This window comes from Sciurus vulgaris (genome assembly GCF_902686455.1).
Source record: "Sciurus vulgaris genome assembly, chromosome: 2".
Classification (NCBI taxonomy): Eukaryota; Metazoa; Chordata; class Mammalia; order Rodentia; family Sciuridae; genus Sciurus; species Sciurus vulgaris.
In genome coordinates, this window is record NC_136462.1 from 90494807 (window position 1) to 90519979 (window position 25173).

The 25173-nt window shown below is 34.9% G+C and overlaps 1 protein-coding gene across 2 annotated transcripts in view; it reads right to left on the minus strand.

Moving 5' to 3' along the window:
* The window catches only part of INO80 (INO80 complex ATPase subunit), a 131551-nt gene that overhangs the window by 53345 nt on the left and 53033 nt on the right, over positions 1 to 25173 (minus strand). For both annotated transcript variants that reach the window (XM_079129013.1, XM_079129012.1), the window contains exons 15-24: positions 19097 to 19156; positions 18417 to 18559; positions 17056 to 17140; positions 16042 to 16159; positions 14335 to 14420; positions 11622 to 11789; positions 11296 to 11429; positions 9774 to 9841; positions 8085 to 8178; positions 7197 to 7368 (exon numbers count right to left, since the gene is read on the minus strand). In XM_079129013.1, the coding sequence (XP_078985139.1) occupies positions 7197 to 7368; positions 8085 to 8178; positions 9774 to 9841; positions 11296 to 11429; positions 11622 to 11789; positions 14335 to 14420; positions 16042 to 16159; positions 17056 to 17140; positions 18417 to 18559; positions 19097 to 19156 (1128 nt within the window). The remainder of the gene's footprint in view (positions 1 to 7196; positions 7369 to 8084; positions 8179 to 9773; positions 9842 to 11295; positions 11430 to 11621; positions 11790 to 14334; positions 14421 to 16041; positions 16160 to 17055; positions 17141 to 18416; positions 18560 to 19096; positions 19157 to 25173) is intronic.

Genomic DNA, 25173 nt, shown 5'->3' on the forward strand with positions numbered 1-25173 from the left:
ACACAACCATATGGATGAAGATAAAACACAAAGAAGTCAAATATATACATTGTTGTAAGGTCAAGAAAACAAACAAGGCAGAACAGCAACCATGATGCTGCAAGAGAATGATAGTTATAACTGTAGTCACATCTTTCTGAAGATGTTTTTTTCAGTACATATCCTGTTCTTCCAGTCATATGGCCTATTTTATACACGGGTTTAATCCTCTGAAATAAAGGAGTTTCTCAGGATCATGGTTTGAGTAAAGTCATCTCAAGTCGTCTAGTAGAACATCAATATCTGCTTCAATGAACAAATCACATGTTCTAAATAACGGTTATGAAAAACCTCCACGACTTTTGCTATTTCTCAGCAGAGCACAACTGTCTTTGGTGGCTTCTAATCACAAGTATGGAAGTTTTTACATGTGTTTTGCTGAATTACATGGGTAAAAAGTTACATGGTTAACTTTGACATGTTTGGCTTTGTCCATAGATGCAGAGGTCCTGGTTATTACCCAGAAAAGAATTTTAACCTTCTGGTAGTTTTCCAATATCATCTGTGTTCTCATCTTGACTGGAATCTGCACTGAAGGTCATCCATCTTGCTACATGTTTATGTTCCTTATCATCTGAATGCCTAGTATGAGGATTATTATAAAGATTGTTAGTCTAGTTGTTACCTCATTCTTCCAATACTGAATATTGAATTATTTAAAAAGCCCTACTGTTACTGCAAAGATGGAAGATTAAAAAAAAAAAAAAAAAAAAAAAAAAGGCCACCAAGTTTGTTTGGTTTCCAAAAGCATATTTCTGATCTTGACCCACCTGGTGTTGGAGAGATGACACAGGTCTATTAACTTCTGTTCATCTCAGCCAGCTAAAAAAGTAGTTCAGGACTGCTAGGTAGGAAGTCCACTGCCTCAGACCATTCCTAGGCAGGTGTCTGAGGTAGTGACGGGAGATGGCCTAAAGATTATCTGAATTCTTTATTAACTTCTAGAGAAAGTAAAAAAATGTCTGTGAGGGATCTCTGTAAGTTGTTCTCATTTTGAGAATTATCAAACAAAATTCAGCAGAAACCTGTTTCTTATTACATCTCAAGAATATAAAAGTAGGGGCTGGGGTTGGAGCTCAGTGGTAGAATGTTTCCCTAGCACATATGGGGCACTGAGTTACATTCTTTGCACTGCATATAAATAAACAGAGATCCATCAATAACTAATAGAAAAAAAAAAAAAAGAATATAAAAGAAGAAGAGAGAATGAACATGTCCTCCCATCTCTTCCCTTGAACAAAATAGTTATTACTAAGAAAGGGATACAATACTCACCACAGAGTGGTCCTCTTAACAAAATGTTATTAGAGGCACCTGTCTGGAAAAAGTCTTTCTAGTAATAATTCTATTGCTAGGGTGGTCATTCCCAAATTAGAACACATTTACTTATATCTTATTTGGGACAGGTAAAAATGGAATTCATATTGAAGTCACTACACCAAAGTGATGTATTTCTTTCTGATTCTAGATTTAAAACAAAACAGCAGGTGATGAGGGGATATGCCTATAATTCCAGTTACTGAAGAGGCTGAGGCAGGAGGATCTCAAGTGCAAAGCCAGTGTTAGCAGCTTATCGAGACCCTGTTTCAAAATAAAAATAAAAAAGGTCTGGGGGACGGGCAGTTTAATGGTAGAGAACCCTGGGGCATTCAATTCCCTAGTACTCATAAAAACAAAACACAAAACAAAATATGACCAAAAAAACACCAAAAATCAGTAGTTCAGGAGCTGGGGTTGTGCTGGGGTTGCCTAGCATGTGTAAGGCACTCAGCACCACATATAAATAATAAAGGTCCATCAACATCTAAAACAAAATTTTTTTAAAAATTCACTAGTTCAAAATGTTAAACATACAGCCTTTAGAGAAATCCTGATGACTCCTGGAATATTATACTCATTATATACTTTTCTAGATTTTTTTTCTTTTAACATTAGTTCCATCAATTCCTCCTTAATCCAGTGGTCCTTTGTAGCACATTAACTCCCTTTCATTTAATGACATGAACACCGGACACAGAAAAATTTAATGTTTCAAAGAACACCTCAAATACCGTTGTATAATATGACTGGAGGGTAGAAATAGAAAATAAGGTTCTTACTTCTTTGGGCTAGTTTGTCACAAAAAACAACTTAGAAAAAAGTAAACAGGGCTGGGGATATAGCTCAGTTGGTAGAGTGCTTGCCTTGCAAGCACAAGGCCCTGGGTTCAATCCCCAGCACAGAAAAAAAAAAAAAAAAAAAACCGTAAACAATGTCAAACTATGGGGGATGTGACTTGGTTTTAATTCGGTCACAGGTTTTGATATTCTGTTGTCCCCTTCTCTTGCTATTGAATGTCTCATTACCCTGTAAGCATTGGCAGCTGCGTGTATCTAGATGTCAGAACCACAATATGTACATAGTTGTGAAGTTACGTTTCTCGAAAGAGTCTCTTCGAACCATGTAAAAGTCTCAAGTGAAAATAAGCAGACCAGGATGGCAGGCCCTCAGAGCTACACACTCCTTGCCAATGTGTAGCACAGAAAACACACAGATGTTTTTCCTTTACTCATTTGACAAGGTGCCATGTGTCATTCTCCATGTCAAAAATTAAAGAAAAGGTCTCATGTTAAATGAAAGGGTGCAGTGCTTATAAATCAACCACCAGGGTACACAGATTTTATTTTCACAGATATTTTAAGTATTCAAACAAAAAAGGGGAAAATAAAATGCAGAAAAACACAATGGTTCCCCAGAGCTTTCCATAAGGGGCGTTGGCAGCTCTCACGATCTCAGGAAATGATGATAGGTATAGGTACTGCAGCTGAAAATTAATATTTAGTGGAAGTTTTTTGAAAACTTCCTGTTTCAGGGCTTCCTCATCAATAGCCAGTTAACGTTCTTTTAAGGATTTAATAGAGAACAGTGTTTAAAATCTAATCATATGCCACTCTTTTCAAACAACTCCCCCACCTCCTTTTGGTACTGAGGATAGAATCCAGGAGTGCTTTACCAATGAACTACACCCCCAGTTCTTGTTATTTTTTATTTTGAGACAGGGCCTTCTTAAGTTGCTGAGACTGGCCTTGAATTTGCGAACCTCCTGCCTCAGCCTCCTAAGTTGCTGAAATTACAGGTATAATTCTGACCACAACTGAATCAAAACAACTCTTTATGTTGATACTTTTGTATTTTTTAAAAAATATTTTTAGTTGTAGAAGGACACAATATCTTGATTTTATTTTTATATAGTACTAAGAATTGAACCCAGGGCCTCACGTGTGGTAGGCAAGCACTTTACCACTAAGCCACAACCCCAGCCCCAATAGTTTTATGTTTTAAATTGAAAAATCTGAAATGTCCATTATTCTATAAATTAGTTGGATCACTAGAGTTGTAGAATATATAAAGTTTTCAACACCCACTATGCTAAAGTAGACCATTACCATGACAACTGTTCACTGAGACTGAGTGGAAGATAGATACTGGTACTTAAGTCTGCCATACATCATTTTTAGTGCAATACAGTTTAAAATGTTCTGCCTCAACAAGAAGAAATGGTGTTATTCCGGATTTTATTTTTAGTCTTCTAAGGAAAACATTTTTAAAAATTCCTATGTATGAGATATAATACTCTTTACACCCTGAGTACTCTTTACCCCTCTGCAAAACAGTAGAGTAAGAGACTTGACCAGAATACCACAGTTGGAAGGAAGGTGTGTGTGAGAATGAATTTATGAAAGTTTTGAACTAAATACTATTCCTTACTGAAATTCTCAACAACAAAGCAATACGGAACACAATGGAAAGTAAGTGGAATTCAGGAAGACATGCTGGGTTTTGTTTGACAAATAAGAGAAGGCAATGTCAGAAAAGCATTCATATTAAGTAAGAGATATCAAAAGACCCTAAACATTCTCTTAAACATGTCTAAATTTTAACTGATCTTTTTACTTTAGCCTAGTATTTAGCTTCTTATTATTTATGTATCATCCTAAAGAATACAAGAATACTTCCCTGAATTTGTAGCACAGAATTAAAATTTAATATTGATTATAGGGCGAGGACAAGGGTTTTAGTGGCACATTACATTGCAAGGGAGGAACAGGAGAAGAAATTCACATTCATGTTCATGGCGAGAAAGGGAGAAGAGGGAGGATTAGATTAGACTGCTCAATATGGCTCCAGTAGTAGGTGGCATAAAAGGTTACCAAGAACCAGATGACCACATTATTTGTCTCTCTCAGAGGAATAAGAACAAATACTTCACCTTGATTTGATAATATGAAGCTGTACTTAGGAAATGGGCTGCTGGAACATTATCTACTACTCTTTTATAAAAGAAATGAAGACACACAGAGGAACAGAATAAAGGATTTTCTCCCCTCAGTCTGAGGACAAAGCTGCACATGGGAAAATTAATTTTATTTGTTCTAATTGGTTATATATTCAAAGGCATTTTATTATAAAATATTAATGGAATATTACAAAAGAAAGAATTGTAACACCCTTTCTAAAATGCTTCCATTTCCCATTGTCTCTTCTCTCATCTCCACGTGCCTGAGAATAACTCAGAATTTAACCTTCAAGATAGATCTGGGCCAGGTATCTGGGCAAATACATATAATCCCCACGTTTCATGATGCTGAGGGAGGAGGACACAAGTTTGAGGCCAGCCTCAGAAACTTATTGAGGCCCTAAGCCAATTCAGTGAGACCCTGTCTCAAAACAAAAAGATTGATTTGGAGGGCTGGCGATATGAGCACAGTGGTAGAGTACTTGCTTGCCATGTGCAAGGCCCTGGGTTCAATTCTCAGACCTGGGGAAAAAACAAACAAACAAACAAACAAAACACCCACTGATTTGGAACATGGAATCTGGATTCAACATAAAAGTTCTTCCATTAAAACCTTGAAACATAATTTATGTTCACTCTGCATAACAAAAAAGGCAATTCTACTTCCTGGTATCAAAAAAGAAAGGAAGAGAAACTGCATCTCACTTGCATTATGTGTACAAATAATCAAAGGTATATAATCAGAATTTGTGGCAAAGTAAAGGAAAATGCAAAATCCAGAATGAAACATAGCTTGCAATGAAAAAAACTGTTCATAAGGGTTAATTATCTGAAACTTCCTTATACTGTTAGGTAAAATAAACAAAACAAATGTTGCTTAAGAAATTCTTGCCAAGCATGGTGGCACACACCTGTAATCCCAGGACCTAAGTGAGCAGATATTCTGAACATACAACTTTATTTTCAGAAAACAGAGAAGAATACAAAAAAGTGATGCTTATCTCCAAACATTACAAGATGCAAGTGTCTATGTTAGTAGGGCAAAACAATATCTTAGCAGAATGATGCTTCAATACCAAAAACAGAACTACTAAAACTTTATTAATGTAGCAACATACATTGCCAAATTTAGTGGCTGAAAGAAGAAATTCGTCTACAGGAGATTACACAGTTTTTTATTAGACATATTAGTGCTCTCAGTGGATACACAAGAAATATTTCAGCTTTCAGAAATCACACTGCCACCACTTCTACATTATTCCAAACAGGCTCAATTCTATTCTCCTTTTGTATTACTAATCCTAACTTCAAAGTCCAGAAAAGTATACTGAGCAATGCTTGAGAAACCAATTGGGAAAACAGAAGGAAAATATAGGGTTTTCAGGGCATAGGGAGCAAATATTTGATATTGGCTATAGCAAGATACAAAAGGAAACACAGCTTGCAATGAGAAAATAGTTCATAAGGGTTAGTTATTGGCTATAGCCAATATTTGCCCCATGTACACTGAAAAAACTCCTATTTTCTTTCTATTCCTACCTTCCATAACAGTGAAGTATGAAACAACTATAAAATTTTCTAGAGGTCCCAAGAAAAATAACCTAGCTTCTAAAGTTTAAATCAAGTTGAAGGGGCTTCGGTGTGATGGCACATACCTATCATTCTAGCTACTTAAGACCCTGTCTCAAAAGTAAAAAATAAAAAGGGCTGGTGATATAGCTTGGTGGCCCTGGTTTCAATACCCAGTACTAAAAGAATAAATAAACAAACAAACAAATCTAGCTGAAGGTCTAAAACATACAAACTGTTACTTCCCTAACTCTCTAGGTAGTACCCATCTCATTCAGAATAAAATCAAAATCCTCAGCAGTACCTATGAGGCCCCACATAACCTGAACCTACGTCTATAACTTCATTTCCTGCTGCTTAGCCTGTCACCTACTCTGCAACCTCCAACAACTGCATGAAAAAGTACCCAACAACGTTTTTTCATGGAAATGCAACAAAAAAATCAAAATGAGATACAACTAAAATTCATAAACATGACTAAAATGAAAAGAACTGAAAGTATTAGCTGTTGACAGGGATGCTGAACAGCAATTTTTACACACTGCTGGGTGTATAAATTTGAAAAATCAAATGTTTTGCAGCAACTACTAAATATAAGCATATAGGTACCTAGTGATGAGGCAATTCCACTTCTGGATATAAATCTCAAAGAAATTATAACACAAGTTTATCCAACAAAATATGCAAGAATATGCAGAGCTGTTTATTCATAAAAGCCCCAAACTCTAAAGAACCTAAATATTCACCATATGTAGAGCAGATTAATAAGCTGTAGTTTATACAGACAATGAAATAATTCATGATAACAAAAATCTTTATGTGCAACACAAAGGAATCTCATGATAACAATGTTGAGTGAAAGGATTCAGACAAAAAAGAATATACCATATAATTGTATTTACATAAAATTCAAACACAAGCAAAAAATAATCCATGGTGACAGAACCCTAAACTTTATTTGTTTGTTGTTTTGTTCTGAACTACAAGTGTTAAATGGGAAGGAACACAAAGGAGAATTCTGGGCACTGGTGTACCTTGATCTGGCTGATTGTTACATAAATATATATACACATATATAAATTCACGGAACCATACAGATAAAATCTGGGTACTTCAAAGTTATATACAAAAAACATTTATATACCAAAATACACACATGTAACATAAAGTTATAATTCAATATACAGTGCCCACTTCCTTGGGAACTTTTTGGTTCTATCAGGACATTTCTTATCATTTTTACTGATTCAAAGACTGAGGGAAAGGGATACTACTGTAATGGAAGATAGCATATGCTCAAATAATTGCTTACCTTTAACAAAGGGCAGCTGCAAAGGTTGGGAAAGGAGAGTGGAAAATTAACTCCAAGAAGAAAATCTTTGTTTCTCAGGTATCTCTGTTGGCTCTCCCCGTCTGACTCTCCCCATGAGCGCAGCTGATGGAGCCTGTAGGAGGCTTTCAGAGACAGGAAAAGAGCTAACCATCTGAAACAAACCACAGCAGATATGCTTATTCAATGCTCCATGGAAGTCTGAGGATCATTTACAACAGTGAGGAACTATCCAAGGGATATTTCTCATTGTACATTTCTTCGGTAAATTATGAGCATTTTAGAAACAATTCTCTTTCAAATAAAGCTGTTATTTTACATATCTATTTTATAAATTCTTTGGCATGACTTAGTTTGCTACAAGACTAAAATTCTCCATAAAGCTCTTCTCAAAACTCAAGAATACTCATCTCTGTCATGAAAACTCATATCATAAAAATATCTTCATATTAGGGAAAGAGTAGTTTCTATTGAGGTCCCTATTACATGAATACAAAGTAAAAGTCAATGAAAGTCAATAAGCCTACATATAGGAATACAGAAGTAAATCTCCCAGAACACTTGAGGCAGGTTAAACTGCAATTATCAGACACCATTTATCCTGCACAAGCAAGTAAAACTAATTTGATACTTCACAGTGTGAGGATCTTCTGGCAGCATACAGGAACATAAATACTCTTTATTTAAGAAATATCATGTAATTAAAGAATCAAAAACTGTAGCTTCCTTTTAAAAAAGAACCTTATTCTTAACTGAAAAAGAATGAGAGGCTAAGATAATGTTAAATATTTAATTCCACAGTGTTCAACTTTTGTTCCTGTTTATTCCCAGTCTCTCTCTCTCTTATCAAACAATAATAAAACTTCTTACCTGGCCAAAAGTCCCTGAAGCATGAGGTTTGCCATTTCAGCTGGAGATACATCAATAAAACGAAGGAAAGAAAAACAGCTTTCTTCATTAATACCTGTAATATCAAAAAACAATGTCAAACCCAATAGCAAATCTAGGTACAATACTCTACTATAGCCTGCTGAATTGCTGAATTTTGACAAGCACAGTGGTGCATGCCTGTAATCCCAGCAGCTCAGAGGCTGAGGCAGGAGGATGAGAGTTCAAAGCTAGCCTTAGCAATGGCAAGGCGCTAAGCAACTTAGTGAGACTCTGTCTCTAAAAAAATACAAAAAAATAGGGCTGGGGATGTGGCTCAGTGGGAATGCCCCTGAGTTCAATCCCCAGTACACTGCCCCCACCCCCAAATTCTGATCTAGCCACAGTGTCACATGTTTATACTAAAATCACAGGTAGAAAAATCAGGCCCATGAGATATGGCATATACAGGCCAGAATGGTGATGGGTCATCAGTTACCTTTGGGGTTTTTTGATCCTTGGTTAAATACCTTCACTCTTTTATCATGCCAAGAAATAGAAAATGCAGAACACAGGTGAAAGGTTCTGAACCCTGCTTGGCCTTAATATTTTGGCCAATGCTTGAAGTTGAGCAGTTTATTTTCCTCAGGCTGAGGAGGAAGTCTTTTTTTTTTTTTTTTTTAATAGCATTTATGTTTTAAAAGTTAATGTGTGCATTACAGGAAAAATAAAAACACAAGCAAAGAACAAAGTCATCCAGTCACAAGCAGCTTAATTGGACGTGTCCTCCAGGTCATGAGAATACATATACAATATCCCATTTTGTGTGATTGAGATTGTAGTGTGTATCATGCTTTTCCACACATCGTGAATATTCACCAATTCAAAATCCCAAAGCTACATGAATATTTTTGATAACCAAGAATACACTATATACCAACTCAATCTGTTATCCTTTCTTGGGAACAAAACTTCCACTGAAGACAGAAATGGCAAAAGGCCTCTAGACAGACATATTGGCAGAGTTACAACTAAAATAATACCAATTTGTAAATAACTTTTTGTTAAAATTGATAGAAAAGGTGCATCTCGGACATGGAATTGCTTTATCTCTGGGCAGTGTGTATCAGGACTTGTTCACTGGGCTGGCAGCAGAGGGGCACGGGCACATACAGGGATAGATGGGAGCAAGTGCTCAAGGATTGACATTTCGAGGTGAGCCACTGGTGTGTGCATCTTCTGGCTGTACTATAGGAATACTTTAATTCACTGGGAACATGCATTCTTGCTGATATTTTAGTAGTAGAAATCTGGTAATGAAACAAGCTTGGTGTATTCTGTTGCTCTGTCTCATTTTAAATTGAGCATTAAAGGAAGTCTTATTAGTAAGAGTTCAGCTTTCACTTTGTCCAGTTTCAAGGGTAAGAAATTCTTAAGAGGTAGGTATAAAGTAAAGATGGAAAGTCAGCATAAACATTTTCTAGTAATTCCTATTACAGCCACAAATTATAGTGCCTGTAAATGAAGATAACTAATTTGCTGAGTTAAATCTTATTAAAACATTATAAATAAAGAGCTAGTATATAGGCAAATCCACTACAAGGTTCACATCAGTCCCTCAGTAAAACAAAGAGGTTACTGGTAAGTTTACACACCCTGACACACCTTCCTTCCAAAGATCAGAACACCTACCTTTTCTGTGGAAGAGAGACTGTTGGATATAGTCTGGTGCAAATGGAGAAAGAAGAACCCTTAACCACCTATAAAGTAAGTAAATAAAATAAATCCAAGCCCAAATGCACATACTGGGCAATTAAATAAATGAGAGGTTTCAAACTAAGAAAAATTTTTTAGGTTTGAAAGTTGTTGTGCTTTTAAGAAGTTTCTTGTCATATTATCAGGCAAATCATGGCATAAATGTCAAAGTACAAAGTACGTAATAGTGAAGAAGATAATACAAGTTCAAATAGTCTATTTCAGAATAATTCTAACATTAAAATGATCAAATACTCTATTAAACAAAAAGCACTAGTTCTGGTCTGTTTTTCCCTGTTCATCTACTTAAAAGGGAAGTTTTTTTTTTTTTTGCGGTGCTGGGGATTGAACTCAGGGCCTTCGTGCTTGCGAGGCAAGCACTCTACCGACAGAGCTATCTCCCCAGCCCTGTTCATCTACTTAAGAATTAAGCTGAAGCTATCACAAAGATCTCAAAGCCAAACCCATGGAATACATCTTAATTTCAGTTTCAATAGGCCATGCTGATGATTATTTTTATACCATGGTTTATACTGTTTCCCTACAGAGGGAAATTTCTAAGTTCATGTTTCTTGAATGTTGGCATAGAGAAGAATCCTTTGGGAACACATGAAAAGTCCAGTAGCTGGGCACAGAGGCACACAACTCTAAACCCAGAGATTTGTGAGGCTGAGACAGAAGGATCACGAGTTCGAGGTTGGTCTCAGTGACTTATTGAGGCCCTAAGCAATTTAGTGAGACCCTGGCTCAAAATTAAAAAAGGGCTACAAACGTGGCTCACTGGTTAAGTGCTCCTGGATTTAATTCCTGGTACAAAAAACAACCATCCAGAAACCAGAGGTGTAAACTATTTTTTGAATTAAGTAGTCTCTAGCATATTAGCTTAATGACCTCTTCAACTTTTACCAAATGTATCATTACTAACTCTATGAAGAAGGTAAACTTGATTAATGTGAAATCCAATCAGTTCCCTGATATATGTGTTCCAAATATACTGCCATCCCAAACCAATTTCTATATTCTGGGGCATTTCAAAACATTTGCTGTTCACTCCTGTGCAAGGACATACTTGCATACAGGTGCATATTCCTGATTCAGACAGGAAACTGGAAGTGACTAGAGTCTTTGAGGTCATCTAGTTCAAGCCTTAAAGGTGCTTAATTTCCAGGCTGGGGTTGTGGCTCAGTGATAGAGCATTTGCCTAGCATGTGTGAGGCACTGAGTTCAATTCTCAGCACCACATATAAATAAGTGAATAAAATAAAGGTCTAGCAACATCTAAGAAATTAAAAAAAAAAAAGTGCTTAATTTCCTACTTTAAGTTTCCTCAACAAATAGTTCTCCACTCTTTCCTTATATTTGATCTCATTGTTAAAACTTGCAAATTCTTCATTAAATTTATCTACAAAGTCAAAAACCTACAAATTACAAAAGACACCCATACTGAACAGATGTTCACCTGTCTCGTGAATGGTTGAAGACCCTGATCTGTCCGTGACGGTAGATAAACTTTGAAATCTCATATGGCTTTAGGGAAATATGAAATGGAGACCACGTTTCTTGCCGTTCAAATAATTCTGGGTGATTACACACCTAAGAGAAAGGGAAATGGTAAGACCAACATTTTACTATGCAGACACTAATCTATGAAATAATGAGGGTCCCAACCCTGAACGTTTTCTTTCCCATTTTCATCACTTTCTCACAACCGGTTTTGTTTAGTATCAAGCCTAGACCCCTTTCCTTGAAGTGTGTTAATAAAGACAACATCGAGGCAGCTCTTACCTTCCTAAATTGCATGACTAGATTCATGAGGCTGCTGGTGGTGTTCTGTGCTTGTTGGGTAGAGCCCATAGAAGACTGCAATAAATCCTCAATGGATATTTTGTTCTTTAGTGCCTGATATAATAGTTTTTGTCGGCTAGTCAGTTGGCAGTACATTAGAATCTCAATCTAAAAATCAATGAAGAACATTCATATTTGGAAAAAACTGCTTGTAAGAAAATTCAAAATCAACAATTTGATTGAAACTTGAAAACAATTTGAAAACACATGCAAACCAGATCATGACTGAGAATAATATGTGAACTCATAATCTCTATGAACCTATGATGTGGATTTTCATTCAGAAACAATGTGCTTTCGTTGACTTCTTTCTGTATTCATGCTGTTCTCTCCTAACAGTACCTTGCATTTCTGATAACATCAACTATCACCCTTCACAATAATTTGCAAAAACAATTCCCAAACAATTCCGGCCTCATACTTTTAAGTACTATGAAAGTACCAGTCAGTCTGCAATGATTGTATATGTGAAATATCAGGGGGAAAAAAATTACCTTTTCCACAATTTACTAAATGGGTAAATAGCATACCATTCACTCAGTTGACCCAAAGACAAATGTGGATTTCTCTTTCTCTATTCCCCCACCCCCAACATGTTTTATCATTTCCTAGATCTTGAACTCTACCTGGGAATTCATCACTAACCACCCTTTCTGACCATTCCCAGAGCTCCTCATCAGATTTGGTCTAGACTACTATTATTTTGGGTCTTCCTGCTTTTAGTCTCTTCTGGTTTCTATAATACTTCTCAGAAAAATCTTCCAAAGTAATTCAACTGCTGTGAAACCCACAATGTGTATTACTGTCTATGGTAAAACATGAATACTTTTTGTGTAGGCGGAAAAGAACTCCCATATTCCAGTGCACTCTACCCTCCCAGACTCATTATCATCACACCCCCTTAAACATTTAGCCACAATAATCTGAATACTGTTTGACAAAATACACTACATGTTTGAACACAGCTCTACCTTTATTGCCTAACCTTTCATACCCACCATATTTGTCTAGGATATGCCAACTCATTTTTCGAGACCTAGCTCACAAGTCATCTCTACTGATACCTTCTCTAACCTTCCCTAAGAGAACTATAGAGATTAGAAATATTAAATTATATTAAAAACAGTGAGATTGATCAAATTATGTTACACGCATATACAAAAATGGCATAATGAATCCCACATATAATTATAATGTATCCATTAAAAGAAGAAATGGATGTTAAAAAAGAAATGTATACTATCTACAGGAGTTAAGAACCATACTACAGCTGGGCGTGGTGGTGCACACCTGTAATCCCAGTGGTTGGGGAGGCTGAGGCAGGAGGATCGCAGGTTCAAAGTCAGCCTCCCTGATACAAAAACAAAACAAACAAACAACAACAAAAAAAAACCATACTGTATCTTCTGTCACTTTACCACTAAACGATAGAAGTTATGACACAGTTATTTAAAAACCCTTTTTGGTATAAATGTTTCAAGGATCCATATTTCATACCGTGTTTTCATACTACTATGGTTGTTATTAAAATCAGGAAATTTCACAAAAAGTAATTATGATTTTAAGGAAAAAAGAGAGAGAGAGAGAGATACAGTTCTACTCCTCTCTTTGAAGCCATATATCCACACAACAATCTCTGAAGGAGTCATTAATTTCAGTATGAACAAACTTTCTGCTGGTGAATAGAGGACAGTAACAATAATCTGGGAAGATGCAGAAAGAACTTTAACAGGTGTAATCCAGGGAAGATGGGGAAAACCCCTAAAGGACTGGAAACCAGGAGAAAAAAAATAATATAGGAGACAAGGAGCTAACAGAAAATTACAGAAGTTTGAGAAGGATTTAAAAAAGAAATAACTTTTAGTATTTCATAAAATATAAATACTGATATTAAATAAAAACCTTTTAACACTAAATTTCTACAATTAACTCTTAATTTGCAGAAATATATAAGACAAAGAAACATGTTAGATAATACCAAAATGATACTAGTAACAAAATCTAGCATATGGAAAACTCAAACAGTTTTCCAACTCAGTTTCTTCAACAAAGAACTGCAAAGAAAAAAGAAAGTGATCAAAGGATACATACACCTATGCTATGTGTGGACCTTGCTTAGATTTGAGACAGGCATAAAGAGACCCAAAAACAACTAAGGATATCTGGGAACTGACTGGATATGTGATATTGTCATCATTTTTTTTTTTTTTTTTTTTTTTTGGGAAAAGTGATAATGGTATAGGGTTATTATTATTATTTTTTAAAGCAAATATTTCAGAGTTACATATAAAAATATTTGTGAATGAAATAAAATATCTGGGATTTATTTGAGAATAATCCAGAGGAGTACAATAGTCAGAAATTGATCATTGTTGATGCTGTAAAACAGGCTCAAGAGAATTCATTATACTATTTTTTTCTACTTTTGAAATGTTTCAAATTCTTCACTAATAAAAGTATAAAACAAAAAGAAGGAAAAAATGTTACCTTTTTTGATTATCTGACTTATTTTAAGTCCTCTTTAAACCACTCAACTTTAAAGGCCTGCTCACAAAGAAATAACCCTTCAACTAAATATGTCAAGTATTTTCCCCCCTCAAATAATAATTTTGAGCCTTTTGAAACTTCAATTTATGAGGTCTTCTCTCCTTACCTTATCAGACAATTCATTCTCTACATCTTTCTTGATTCTCCGCAGCATAAATGGCTTCAAGATCATGTGTAAGCGAGAGAGTTGATCTGGGGAAAAAACAAAACAAAACAAAAACCACAAAAACAATAATATGTCAGATTGCTTTAATTCAACCAACCAAAACAAATACCATGCTCATCTCTCCTAAACTCTCCAAACTTACCTTCCGGCTCAATGACATTCTGAAAGTAGATTGGAACTTTTTCTCAGGTAGGAAACCAAAGAATTTAAAGATTCTACAGCATCTTGCTGTAGTCAATTTGACACATGCATTAGGTTCTATTTTCTTTCTTTTTTATAGTATGTGGTACTTGAGACAAACCTAGGGTCTCAAGTACACTAGGCAAGTACTTTACCATTGAGCCACATCCCCAGCCCATATTTTTATTTTTATTACATTTACTTTTAGAATATTTTTGGAACAGTCTATAAATAAAAGGGTTCTAATATAGGACTAATGAAAGTTATATGTTCCCCAAAAATGATCTTTCAAAGAACATTGACAAATTAACCTATAGTGTAAAATCACTAAGAACTTATATTTTTATGGTACCAAGGATTGAACCCAGGGGCACTTAACCACTAAGCTCTTTTTCTATTTTTTTATTTAGAGACAAGGTCTCACTAAGTTGCTTAGGGCCCTGCTAACTTGCTGAGGATGGCTTTGAACTTGTGATCCTCCTGCCTCAGCCTCCGGAGCTGCTAGGATTATAGGCATGCATCACCATGCCCAGTTACAGAACTTTTCCTATAGTCAGTATAAGACACCTAAAGTTTATGTAATAAACATCCCAGAGATTGTTCTTAATATCAAGCAGGCATCACTCAACAAGGCCAAAAGTATTGATAAACAAGGTTAAAAATGTTCATGATAGAAATATATCCTAAAATAAATGGGAAAAATAAAAATGACCCTTCTAGTAATTTTGGTTTTGATATTAAGAAAAAAATCACGAACCATGACACAAAGAATATAATTCTAATTCTAATATAACTTTTTCAGGATAAATATTGCAAATGGTGACTCTATGAGCCAAAATGTAGTATTTTATGTATTAAGTTTGTTTTTCCTGATTAAATAGTCAAGACTAGGACAGTCATTACCTAAATTAGTTAATTTTGTCTCTTAAACAAATCCAAAGCACATAATTATTTTATAGGAGAAAACGCTTTTTGCCTGGGCCGAGGGTTGTACTGGGGATTCAACTTAGGGGCACTCATCACTGAGCCACCTCCCTAGCCCTATTCTGTATTTTTTGTTTAGAGACAGTGTCTCACTGAGTTGCTTAGCGCCTCGCTTTTGCTGAAGATGACTTTGAACTCATGATCCTCCTGTCTCAGCCTCCAGAGCCACTTATTTTGGGGGGAATACCAGGGATTGAACTTGGGGGCACTCAACCACTGAACCACATCCCCAGACCTAGTTTGTATTTTATTTAGAGACAGGGTCTCACTGAGTTGCTTAGGGCCTCGCTAAGTTGCTGAGGCTGACTTTGAACTCTCAGTCCTCCTGCCTCAGCCTCCTGAGCTGCCTGTGCCACCTCACCCTGCCCAAGTAGTCTATCTATGTTTAATGCAAGAAACATTCTTTACACAGAAGAAAATATACAACTATGCAGTTACCCACACTGATCAGTAGATGAAAAGAAATTTCTTAGTAGAACTCACTCTCATCAATGGCAGATTTGTTTTCGGCATGGCTCTCAATGTCCTTGGAAAACCATTCATTAAACTCTTCATGGGAATCAAATAATGTAGGCATAATGAAATGTAGCAGAGCCCAGAGCTGGAAAGAAAGGATAAAATAAAAGGCTGTAAAGTAATGAAAACACAGTGAGTGATGATACATTAGGGTTTGGAAAAAGAGTCGTGGGTGTGTTTTTTATATTTGTACATGTCTAAGTAAAAGAAAAGTGAGAATAAGTTTATGCAACCAATCCTGTTTCTGTTAGGTATTCTAGGAAAATATGACTATTTTCAAACAAAAAGACTAAAAGTACAACTATGGCTGAGTTATTGCAGCAGGATAGTTTTAAACACACACACACATATATATAAAAAGTCCATTCCACAATTGAACACAATCTGAGGTACCATAACTTGCTATATAAAATTACAGCCTCTGGAGCCAAGTCTGTTCTGTCATCTATTTTTTGTATATAAAATTTTATGGGAGCAGAGCTGTAACTACGGTTGTTTTCACATTACACAGGCAAATCTGAGTAGTTAGGACAGTAAGTGTGTGGACTACAATGTTTCAATATATTTACTATCTGGACCATTAAAGAAAGTTTTCTGAAGTCTATTCAAGAGAATTAATCAACTATCTTTCCTGAAGAATGAATTTAGTTCCTCTTGATGTTGAATAGTATTACCTTTAAATTCTGCATAAAAACATCTTTGCATTTAGATAGGTAACATTTTCTGATGTGGTCTCTGTTACATAAACATACATGAATAAAATAATTAAGAAATAAGAATATAAGAAAAAATAAAAACAGGACATAAGAATGATGATTAAAAGACCACCTAAGGAAAATCATGGTCAATTTCTCCTTTGATGTGGGAAATATAATTTGTACAAAGCAATAGTACTCTATGAAAACAAGGGTAAAGAATTCTATGCTGTGCTGGAACTCTGTCTTATAAAGACAGACAAGCGGGACCTTGACTAGTGTTTACCTCTGCCATGGTGTTCTGAATGGGGGTCCCAGTTAACAAAAGCCGATTCCGACACTGGAACTGTAAGAGGATCTTCCAACGAACACTGTTAAATAAAACAAGTTATGATTTCCAAGTAAGCTGTATTGTCTTTCTTTAGTTACCTTACTAAGACCCCGTATTTCTTTTTTTTTTTTTTGAGATAGACTTTAAAAATTTTTTTATTTCACTTTTTTTTTTTTTTTAGTGGTGATTGGTCTGTTCTTTTTTTTTTTTTTTTTTTTTTTATTGTAAACAAATGGGATACATGTTGCCTCTCTGTTAAGACCCCGTATTTCTAAAGATGATTTCCAAACAACACTCATAATCATGTACTCCATCATGTAAACAACTGCAAAATACTGTTCAATTTCAGCAGAAATAACTCCTCTATACTGAAAACATGGAATTAGGGTTTCACAAAAAAAAAAAAAAAAAAAATAGACCATGAATGAGATGAATAGGATTCTTTCTTGTGTTAGAAGTCTACTGCCTTTGGTCTGTTTTTTAATTTTGTTAAAAACTCACTTACTTAAAAGGCATTTACTTATAATAAAACTATTAATCTGTGCCCTTCCACTGTGAATTAGGAGGGAGCAAAGTAGGAAGAAGAATGTGGAAAGAAGATATAAAGTGAGTATCCGCCTAGCATGTATGAAGTACTTGGTTTGAATCTAAGCACCACATATAAATAAATAAAATAAAGGTGTATCAACATCTAAAAAATTAAAAAAAAAAAAAAAAACAAAAAAAGGACAGTATGAAGTAATGCCCTTCAAAGGATGGAAAATACCATGTGCTGGTTAATATGGACCTCTTTAAGAACCATGGACTCATCAAAAGTTAGAAATTCATCTCATTCATGGTTTAATACCACAAAAAAATAAATAATGCATATAACCAAACATACTTACATTCAGCTTGGAAGCTTAAAGGCATTGAAATACCTAAAAAAACGTATCTTACAATAAAAAAATTCTTAGAGATCTAATAAATCATGCAATAACTGAGATAACCTATATAAAACAAGATGGAAACTTTAATACTCCAAATTTAACACTCTACTTCCTACTAAGAACTCCAGTTTAAAATAATCATTCAAACAAAGGGCAAAGATTTCTTCCTGTACAGAAATTTCCCCACAGAAAAAGACTTATAAGGATGTCATAATTATTGAGTGGGAAAATAAAAGCTGAAGAAAATCTATGTACAATAAGCATCAATATTTGTATCCCATGAAAAAGTATGAGAATTTTTTTTTCTTTTTTAAAGAATCTTCATGTGTGTTTATGTGTTTGTCTTCATTGCCATTCACGGAGTTTGATTCCTACAACTTATGTTACCTGGAACTACTCTTGAGCGCCTGAGCCTCGTCCAGTACCATGTACTGCCACTTGACCCGCTGGAAATATTTTACATCCTGCACCACCAGCTGGTAGCTGGTGATAACCACATGGAAGGGGGCATCCTGAGTGTAGAGGGTCTTCTGTAAATATAAGACGCAAAAGGTAAAAAGAGGTACCTAACAATTATAAATAATATAATGACTACAGTATGGACTATTTTTCAGGGACAACAAGCTGAAGACAGCCCTAAAGATGCTTCTCCCAAATGGTAGGGAGATGTACAGTGAGATGAACCATAAATTTTTTTTTTTTTTTTTTTTTTTTGCGGTGCTAGGGATCGAACCCAGGGCCTTGTGCTTGCAAGACAAGCACTCTACCAACTGAGCTATCTCCTCAGCCCCCATAAATGTTTTTAAAGCAGTAACCTTTATAACAAACTATGTTAACAACTAATCTCCAGTTTGTTAAAGAAAAAAGTTTTTAAAAAATCCTTGAGTCCAGCTGACTGTCTGTAACAGGAAAAACACTGCATCAGTAAATTACACTGGGTCCAAATACTGGAGCAGTATATCATTTGTGAGATCTTATGTATAAGAAATCATTCCCATCAACTAGAGAATAATAACTACATGGATTGCATGGATGTATATGTATGTATACAGAAAGTTGAAAGTTACCTGACTCCAGAATCTCCTGATAACTTTTCGATCATGAGGATTACCCCAATATGGTAGCACCTGAAAAACAGGGTAATATATACATTATCTTCTATTGATGATCATAAAAGTATCACCATAAATGTTATTCAAAATAATTTTTTAAAAAGCTAATAAGATTGAATATAAGAATTTATTTTCTGTCAACAGTGGAGTAGGTGGTTTTTTAATCAATCCTCCTGCTGACCAAATAAACATACACATGCAGTATATTTGTTGGGAAGGCATCAAAGAGCTACTAAGGCAATGGAGAACTATGGACCCAAGACAAGAATTAAAAAAAAAAAAAAAAAGACAGACCTGAAAGGTAAGCCCACTAAGTGGTATATTTTCCCTCTGATGGTGTTGATTCATTCCAAAAGTTCTAGTTGTGAGGATAAGAAACTTAGGAGGGTTTTTGTTTGTTTGTTTGTTTTTGAAGGAGATGTAGGACTCAGGAAAAAAAAAAAAAAAACACGTCAAGATGGAACTCTAGTAAGCACCCACATCACTGAAGACTCAAGGGTTACACACTACTAGTAAAGATAAACCACACATATACTTGCCTTAATGAGTACTGAATCTAGTCTTTAAACCATCTCAAGTTCTCAATTTAAGATGACTTTGGATTATTTGTGCACCAGGGGAAAAATATTTACTATTGGCAATAAACAAATAAATAAAACCCCATATAAATCCTGTCTAGAAGAGAACATTAAGCATAGTCCAGGATTATCTCTAGAGTTTTTCCTACACAATGTGTGGCATACAATAAAAAAATAACCAGTCATTTGGAAAGATGGTGTCGTAAAACTGAAAACCAACATGAAAACAAAATCAGAAACTGAAACAAAATCAGAGAAGATCCAGATAATAAAAATATAAGAAATAAGAGTTCCTAAAAAATATTCTAATTTGCTAATGAAAGACAAAATTGAGAACTTCAGTAGTGTATTATAAACTATAAAAAATCCTAAGGGCCAATGCAGTGACACACACCTATAATCCCAGTAATATGGGAGGCTGAGGATGAAGGATCACAAACATTGAGGCCAGCCTCAGCAGTTTAGCAAGACTGGCTGGAGATGTTGCTCAATGGTAAAGCACCCGGGGTTAGTTAATTCCCCCAGAACCAATAAAAAAAGGGAAAAAAAGAACCAAAAAAACCAGGGGAATATTTAGAAGTGAAAAATTACAATAAATTTGAAAATTCAATGAATAGGATTAATGACAAATTAGATGCAGAAAAGCAAATTAGTGAACAAAACGACAGATTAGAAGAAAATATCCAGATTAAAAAATGAAGAAACAAAAGAATGCAAAATTCAGTGCCCTTTTCTGTTACATTTCTAGAAAGGGGTTGGGTTTCTTTTTCTTTATCCTTATGAGGCTTGAAACTTGTCTTCTGTAGTTTTGAAAAATTTCAGCCAGATGAAAGCACAAATATAAAGAAATAAAAACTATCAGTTATGAATAAATTCAAATAAATATAAAGTATACTCATGAGGATTAAAACATAAAAAACACCAAAAAAAAAAAAAAAAGCCAGGTATGGTGGCACATGTCTGTAATCCCAGTGGCTCGGGAGGCTGAGGCAGGAGGATCACGAGTTCAAAGCCATGCTTAGCAAGTGAGATACTGGTCAATTCAGCAAGAACCTTTCTACAAATAAAATCTAAAAGTGGGTTGGGGATGTGGTTCAGTGGTAAAGTGCCCATGGGTTCAATCCCTGGTATCAAATAAAACGAAGTAAAATAAAAACAAACATACACACACAACCAACAGTACATAATTACAGAGAAGGGTGATATACTTAAAAGTTTACTAGGGTCTTTGTACCATATGAAAAGTAATAAATATTAGTTAATAAACTTTTTTAAAAAGTCAAGGATATATGATATATTCTCCAGGTTATCTACTAAAGATCAAATGACTATGTAAGAAAGCCAGCAAGCTAAGAGAGGATAAAAAGTAATAAACTACAATCAACTGGAAAAGACACAGAGCTGGGCAAAGTAGCACATGCCTATAATTCCAGCTACTTAGGAGGATCTCAAGTTCAAGGCCAGCCTCAGCAACTTAGTGAGATCCTGTTTCTATAAAATAAAGAGCTATGGATGTAGTTCAGTGGAGAGCATCCCTGAGTTCAATCAGCAGTACTGTTCAAAAACAGAAAAAAAAAAAAAAAAAAAAGAGAAAAAGAAAAAAAATTCCCAAAAGGGCACAAGAAAGGAAAGACAATGGAAAGTAAAAAGCATTAAGACAAATATATGTCAAAAGGTAAACAATTACATTAAAAGCACAAATATTTCAAATAAAGGCAAGAAATTTATGTTAAATGTAAAAACAAAAAATGGTTAAAAGTAAAAGGAAGAAAAAAATATTGTGAAAAAATTAAGCTAAACTTAGTTTATATATAATGACAAATGTCCAAAAGAATTTCATAATAAAAGATTCAATTCACCAGAAATATAAATCTGTATATTTTTATCTTTCTTTCTTCTGTTTCTTTTCTCTCTTCCTTTTTTTTTTTTTTTTGTGTGTGTGGCATTGGGTATCAACCCCAGGACCTTGTGCATGATAATCAAGCACAAGGGTTATACTCTTCAGCCCAATATGTATACACCTTAAAACTACAAAATATATGAACAGAATAGAAACAGACAAATCCATAGTCATGGTCGATTTTAACATTTAGTCTTAGTCTGTGATAACACAGGCAGGAAAAAAACCCAAAATGAAACAAAACAACCAAAAAAAGTATCTATCAGTAAAGATACAAAACCACTAAATATGTTAATAAATTTGACTAATCAAATATGTCCTATATATAGGACACAGCACCAAACAACTGAGGAATACCTGTAACTTTCAAACATTTTATAAGCATATAAAAATCTGACCATATGCTAGGCTACAAAGCAAGGTCCAAAAATTTTCAAACAATTAAAATCATAAGAAGCATGCCCTCTAACTACAATGAATTTAAGCTATGAGTAACCAGAAGGAAAAAAAAATAAAAGGAAGTAGAAAATCCTACCTTGTTTGAAATTTAAGAACTACACTTAAAAAGCCCATGGGCCAAAAAAAGAACATGAAGTGGGATTAAGAGAATACTTTGAATGAAGAGATAATGAATATACAACACATCAAAACTGGTTAAAGTCATGCAAAGAAAACAATACTATTAAAAGAACAATTAAAAAGCTGCAAATCAATGAATTAAACTCAAGACATTAGAAAAAAATTTTATGAAGAAAGTAGAGAAAAAAATAAAAACAGTAGAAATACATTAAATAGAAAACACCAATATCAGGAATGAAAAATGGAACAAGCAAACATTAAGAAGAAGTAAATAAATCACATTTCTTGGGATAAAGAAGGAAGAGAAAAAAGGAAGATGTTAGAGGCACTGATCATAATAGAACCATAAAGTATTATTCAGATACCTACCAAATACAATAAACTTTTAGATATTATCATCAAAAACCTAAGTATGTGGGCTGGGATTGTGGCTCAGTGGTAGAGCACTTGCCTAGCACATGTGAGGCACTGGGTTTTCATCCTCAGCACCACATAAAATAAAGGTACTGTGTTTCCCTTCAACTATAAAAAGAAAAAAAAAAAGATTAAGAAAAAGAACAAAAAAAACCTAAATATCTTTGAATATCTATCTATAAACCTGAGAAGAGTATACATCTAACTATATTCTGTAGGAAAGCAAAAACAATAGCAACAGAAACAATGAATCAACTGTGTGGTGGTACAGCCTGTATACCCAGCTATTCAGGAGGTTGAGACAGAGGATTGCCAAATTCCAGCCCCCTTCAGCAACTTAGCAAAATTCTATCTCAAGATAAATGAACCCGGGAAGTAACTCATTAGGAGTGTACACCTGGGTTAAATTTCCTGCACACAAAAAACAAAGAGCAACAATGTATCAATACAACAGGGCTCCGCAAAGCTTCTCTGCAAATATTTTAGATAACCCCAGCCCACAGTTTTCCATCAAAACTCAACTCTCCTGTTATAGTGTAAATGAAACCATAAGTAATACATAAAAAGTGTACCATTAGTTTTCAATAGATATTTATTAGAATTTCATGTCCTGTGACAAAAATATATTTTATCAATGATTTTGAAAAGTACAAACTATTAGCTTTTAGGCCACAGAAAAATAGGTGGGTGTTCCTCAATAAGTAGAATTACCATATAACCTAGAAATTCCATGTAAGAATATATCTAAAACTAATGAAAAGATGTTCAAAGAAAAACTACACATGAATGTTCATATCAGTACTGGTCACAACAGGCAAAAGGTGGAAAAACTCCAAATATCTATGTACACATGAATGGATAAACAAAATGATATACTCATTTAATGGAATATTATTTAGTCATAAAAGACAATGAAGCATTATATATGCTACAACATAGTGGTAAAGTCACCTCTGGGTTCAATCTTAGTACCTCTTCAAAAAAAAAATAAAGAAGGTGGCAAATAGACTTGGCCCACAGGCTGTATTTTAAAGACTCCTCCACTACAGTATTATAAGGAAGCTCAACATGCAAAGAGAGCTCAGTTCCAGGCATCAATTTCAATGACAAAAGTAGTACTACATGGTCATCTATAAGCCAATGGAGAAGACATTGAAAACAAGTGATTTGGTAGAAATTTTTAAGACTTTATTTTTCAGCATTCTAATTGTTCCCCATGTACCAAACACTGTATGAAAAGGAAGTATAGCTGGGCACAGCAAGGCACTCCTGTAATCCCAGCGGCTAGGGAGGCTGAGGCAGGAGGATCGCAAATTCAAAGCCAGCCTCAGCAACTTACTGAGGCCCTAAGAAACTCAGTGAGACCCCTGTCTCTAAACAAAATACAAAATAAGGCTGGGAATATGGCTCAGTGGTTGAGTTCCCTTGAGTTCAATCCCTGGTACTCCCCCAAAATAATTATAAATAAATAAGAAGTAGAAAAAAAGGTGATCTCCATATTCCATATGGATAAGAATTCAAGAGAAAATATTCAAAACCTGTTAGAATGATCTCATCTTCTCCTTACAACTGAAAATGAGTGTACCAAGTTAAAAGCAAATACCTAGTATCCCTTGTAAACAGTTTCTAAATCTACAATTCAGCCACAATAAAAGAGCAGAGTCATAAAGATGCTCCACAGTGAGAAATTCCAACCATATTCATATTTCTTACAAAACATGCCAGAAAAATATCTGCTCTCTTTTATCTCCACTCTAATCCCTACCCTTTAAACTGTATGCAACCCACAACCACTGTAAAGAATCAAATTCAAAAAGATCATGTAAACAAGAAATTTCCCCACTATACATCGACTTCATTATCATTATAGTCTTTAAAAGCAGAACACATATTTAAATCATTTCCATTCTTTCAAGTTATAAGCAATGTAATCAATCCTACCACCTCTTCTTTCTTACATCCTTAAAACATTCCATAATTGAATCTGTTGTTTTGTGGTGCTGGGGATCAAATTCAGGGACTTGTTTATACTAGGTAGGCACTCTACCATTGAGCCACACCCCTAGTCCTAAATTACTATTTAAATTGTGTCTATGTCTGGCCAAACTTAATGCAACATTGCTTCCCCACTTATCATTTCCTACATCAATCCCAATTCTTTGCTTCAGAATTAGTTATATCAATTTTTACTTTATCTACCTCAGGTATTATAAGTTAGGCCAAGATCAAAGATCTGGCTTTGATCCAGGTGAATGGGAGACTAAGACGGGAAGATCTCTTGAATCCAGAAGACTCACCCTCGGCAACATAGAAATACCCAGTCTTTGTTCTGGGTATTTCTACCCATAGAAATACCCAGAACAAACAACTCATAAGTAATTAGAAAGGAGGGAGCAATGCACAAATTATGGATTTTTGGTTTTGGTTTTGGTACTGGGGATTGAACCCAGAGCACTTAAATGCTAAACCACCCTGCAAGCTCTTTTAAAGAGACAGGGTCTTGGTAAGTTGCTTAGCGCCTCACTGAATTGCTGAGACTGGCTCTGAATTAATAACCCTCC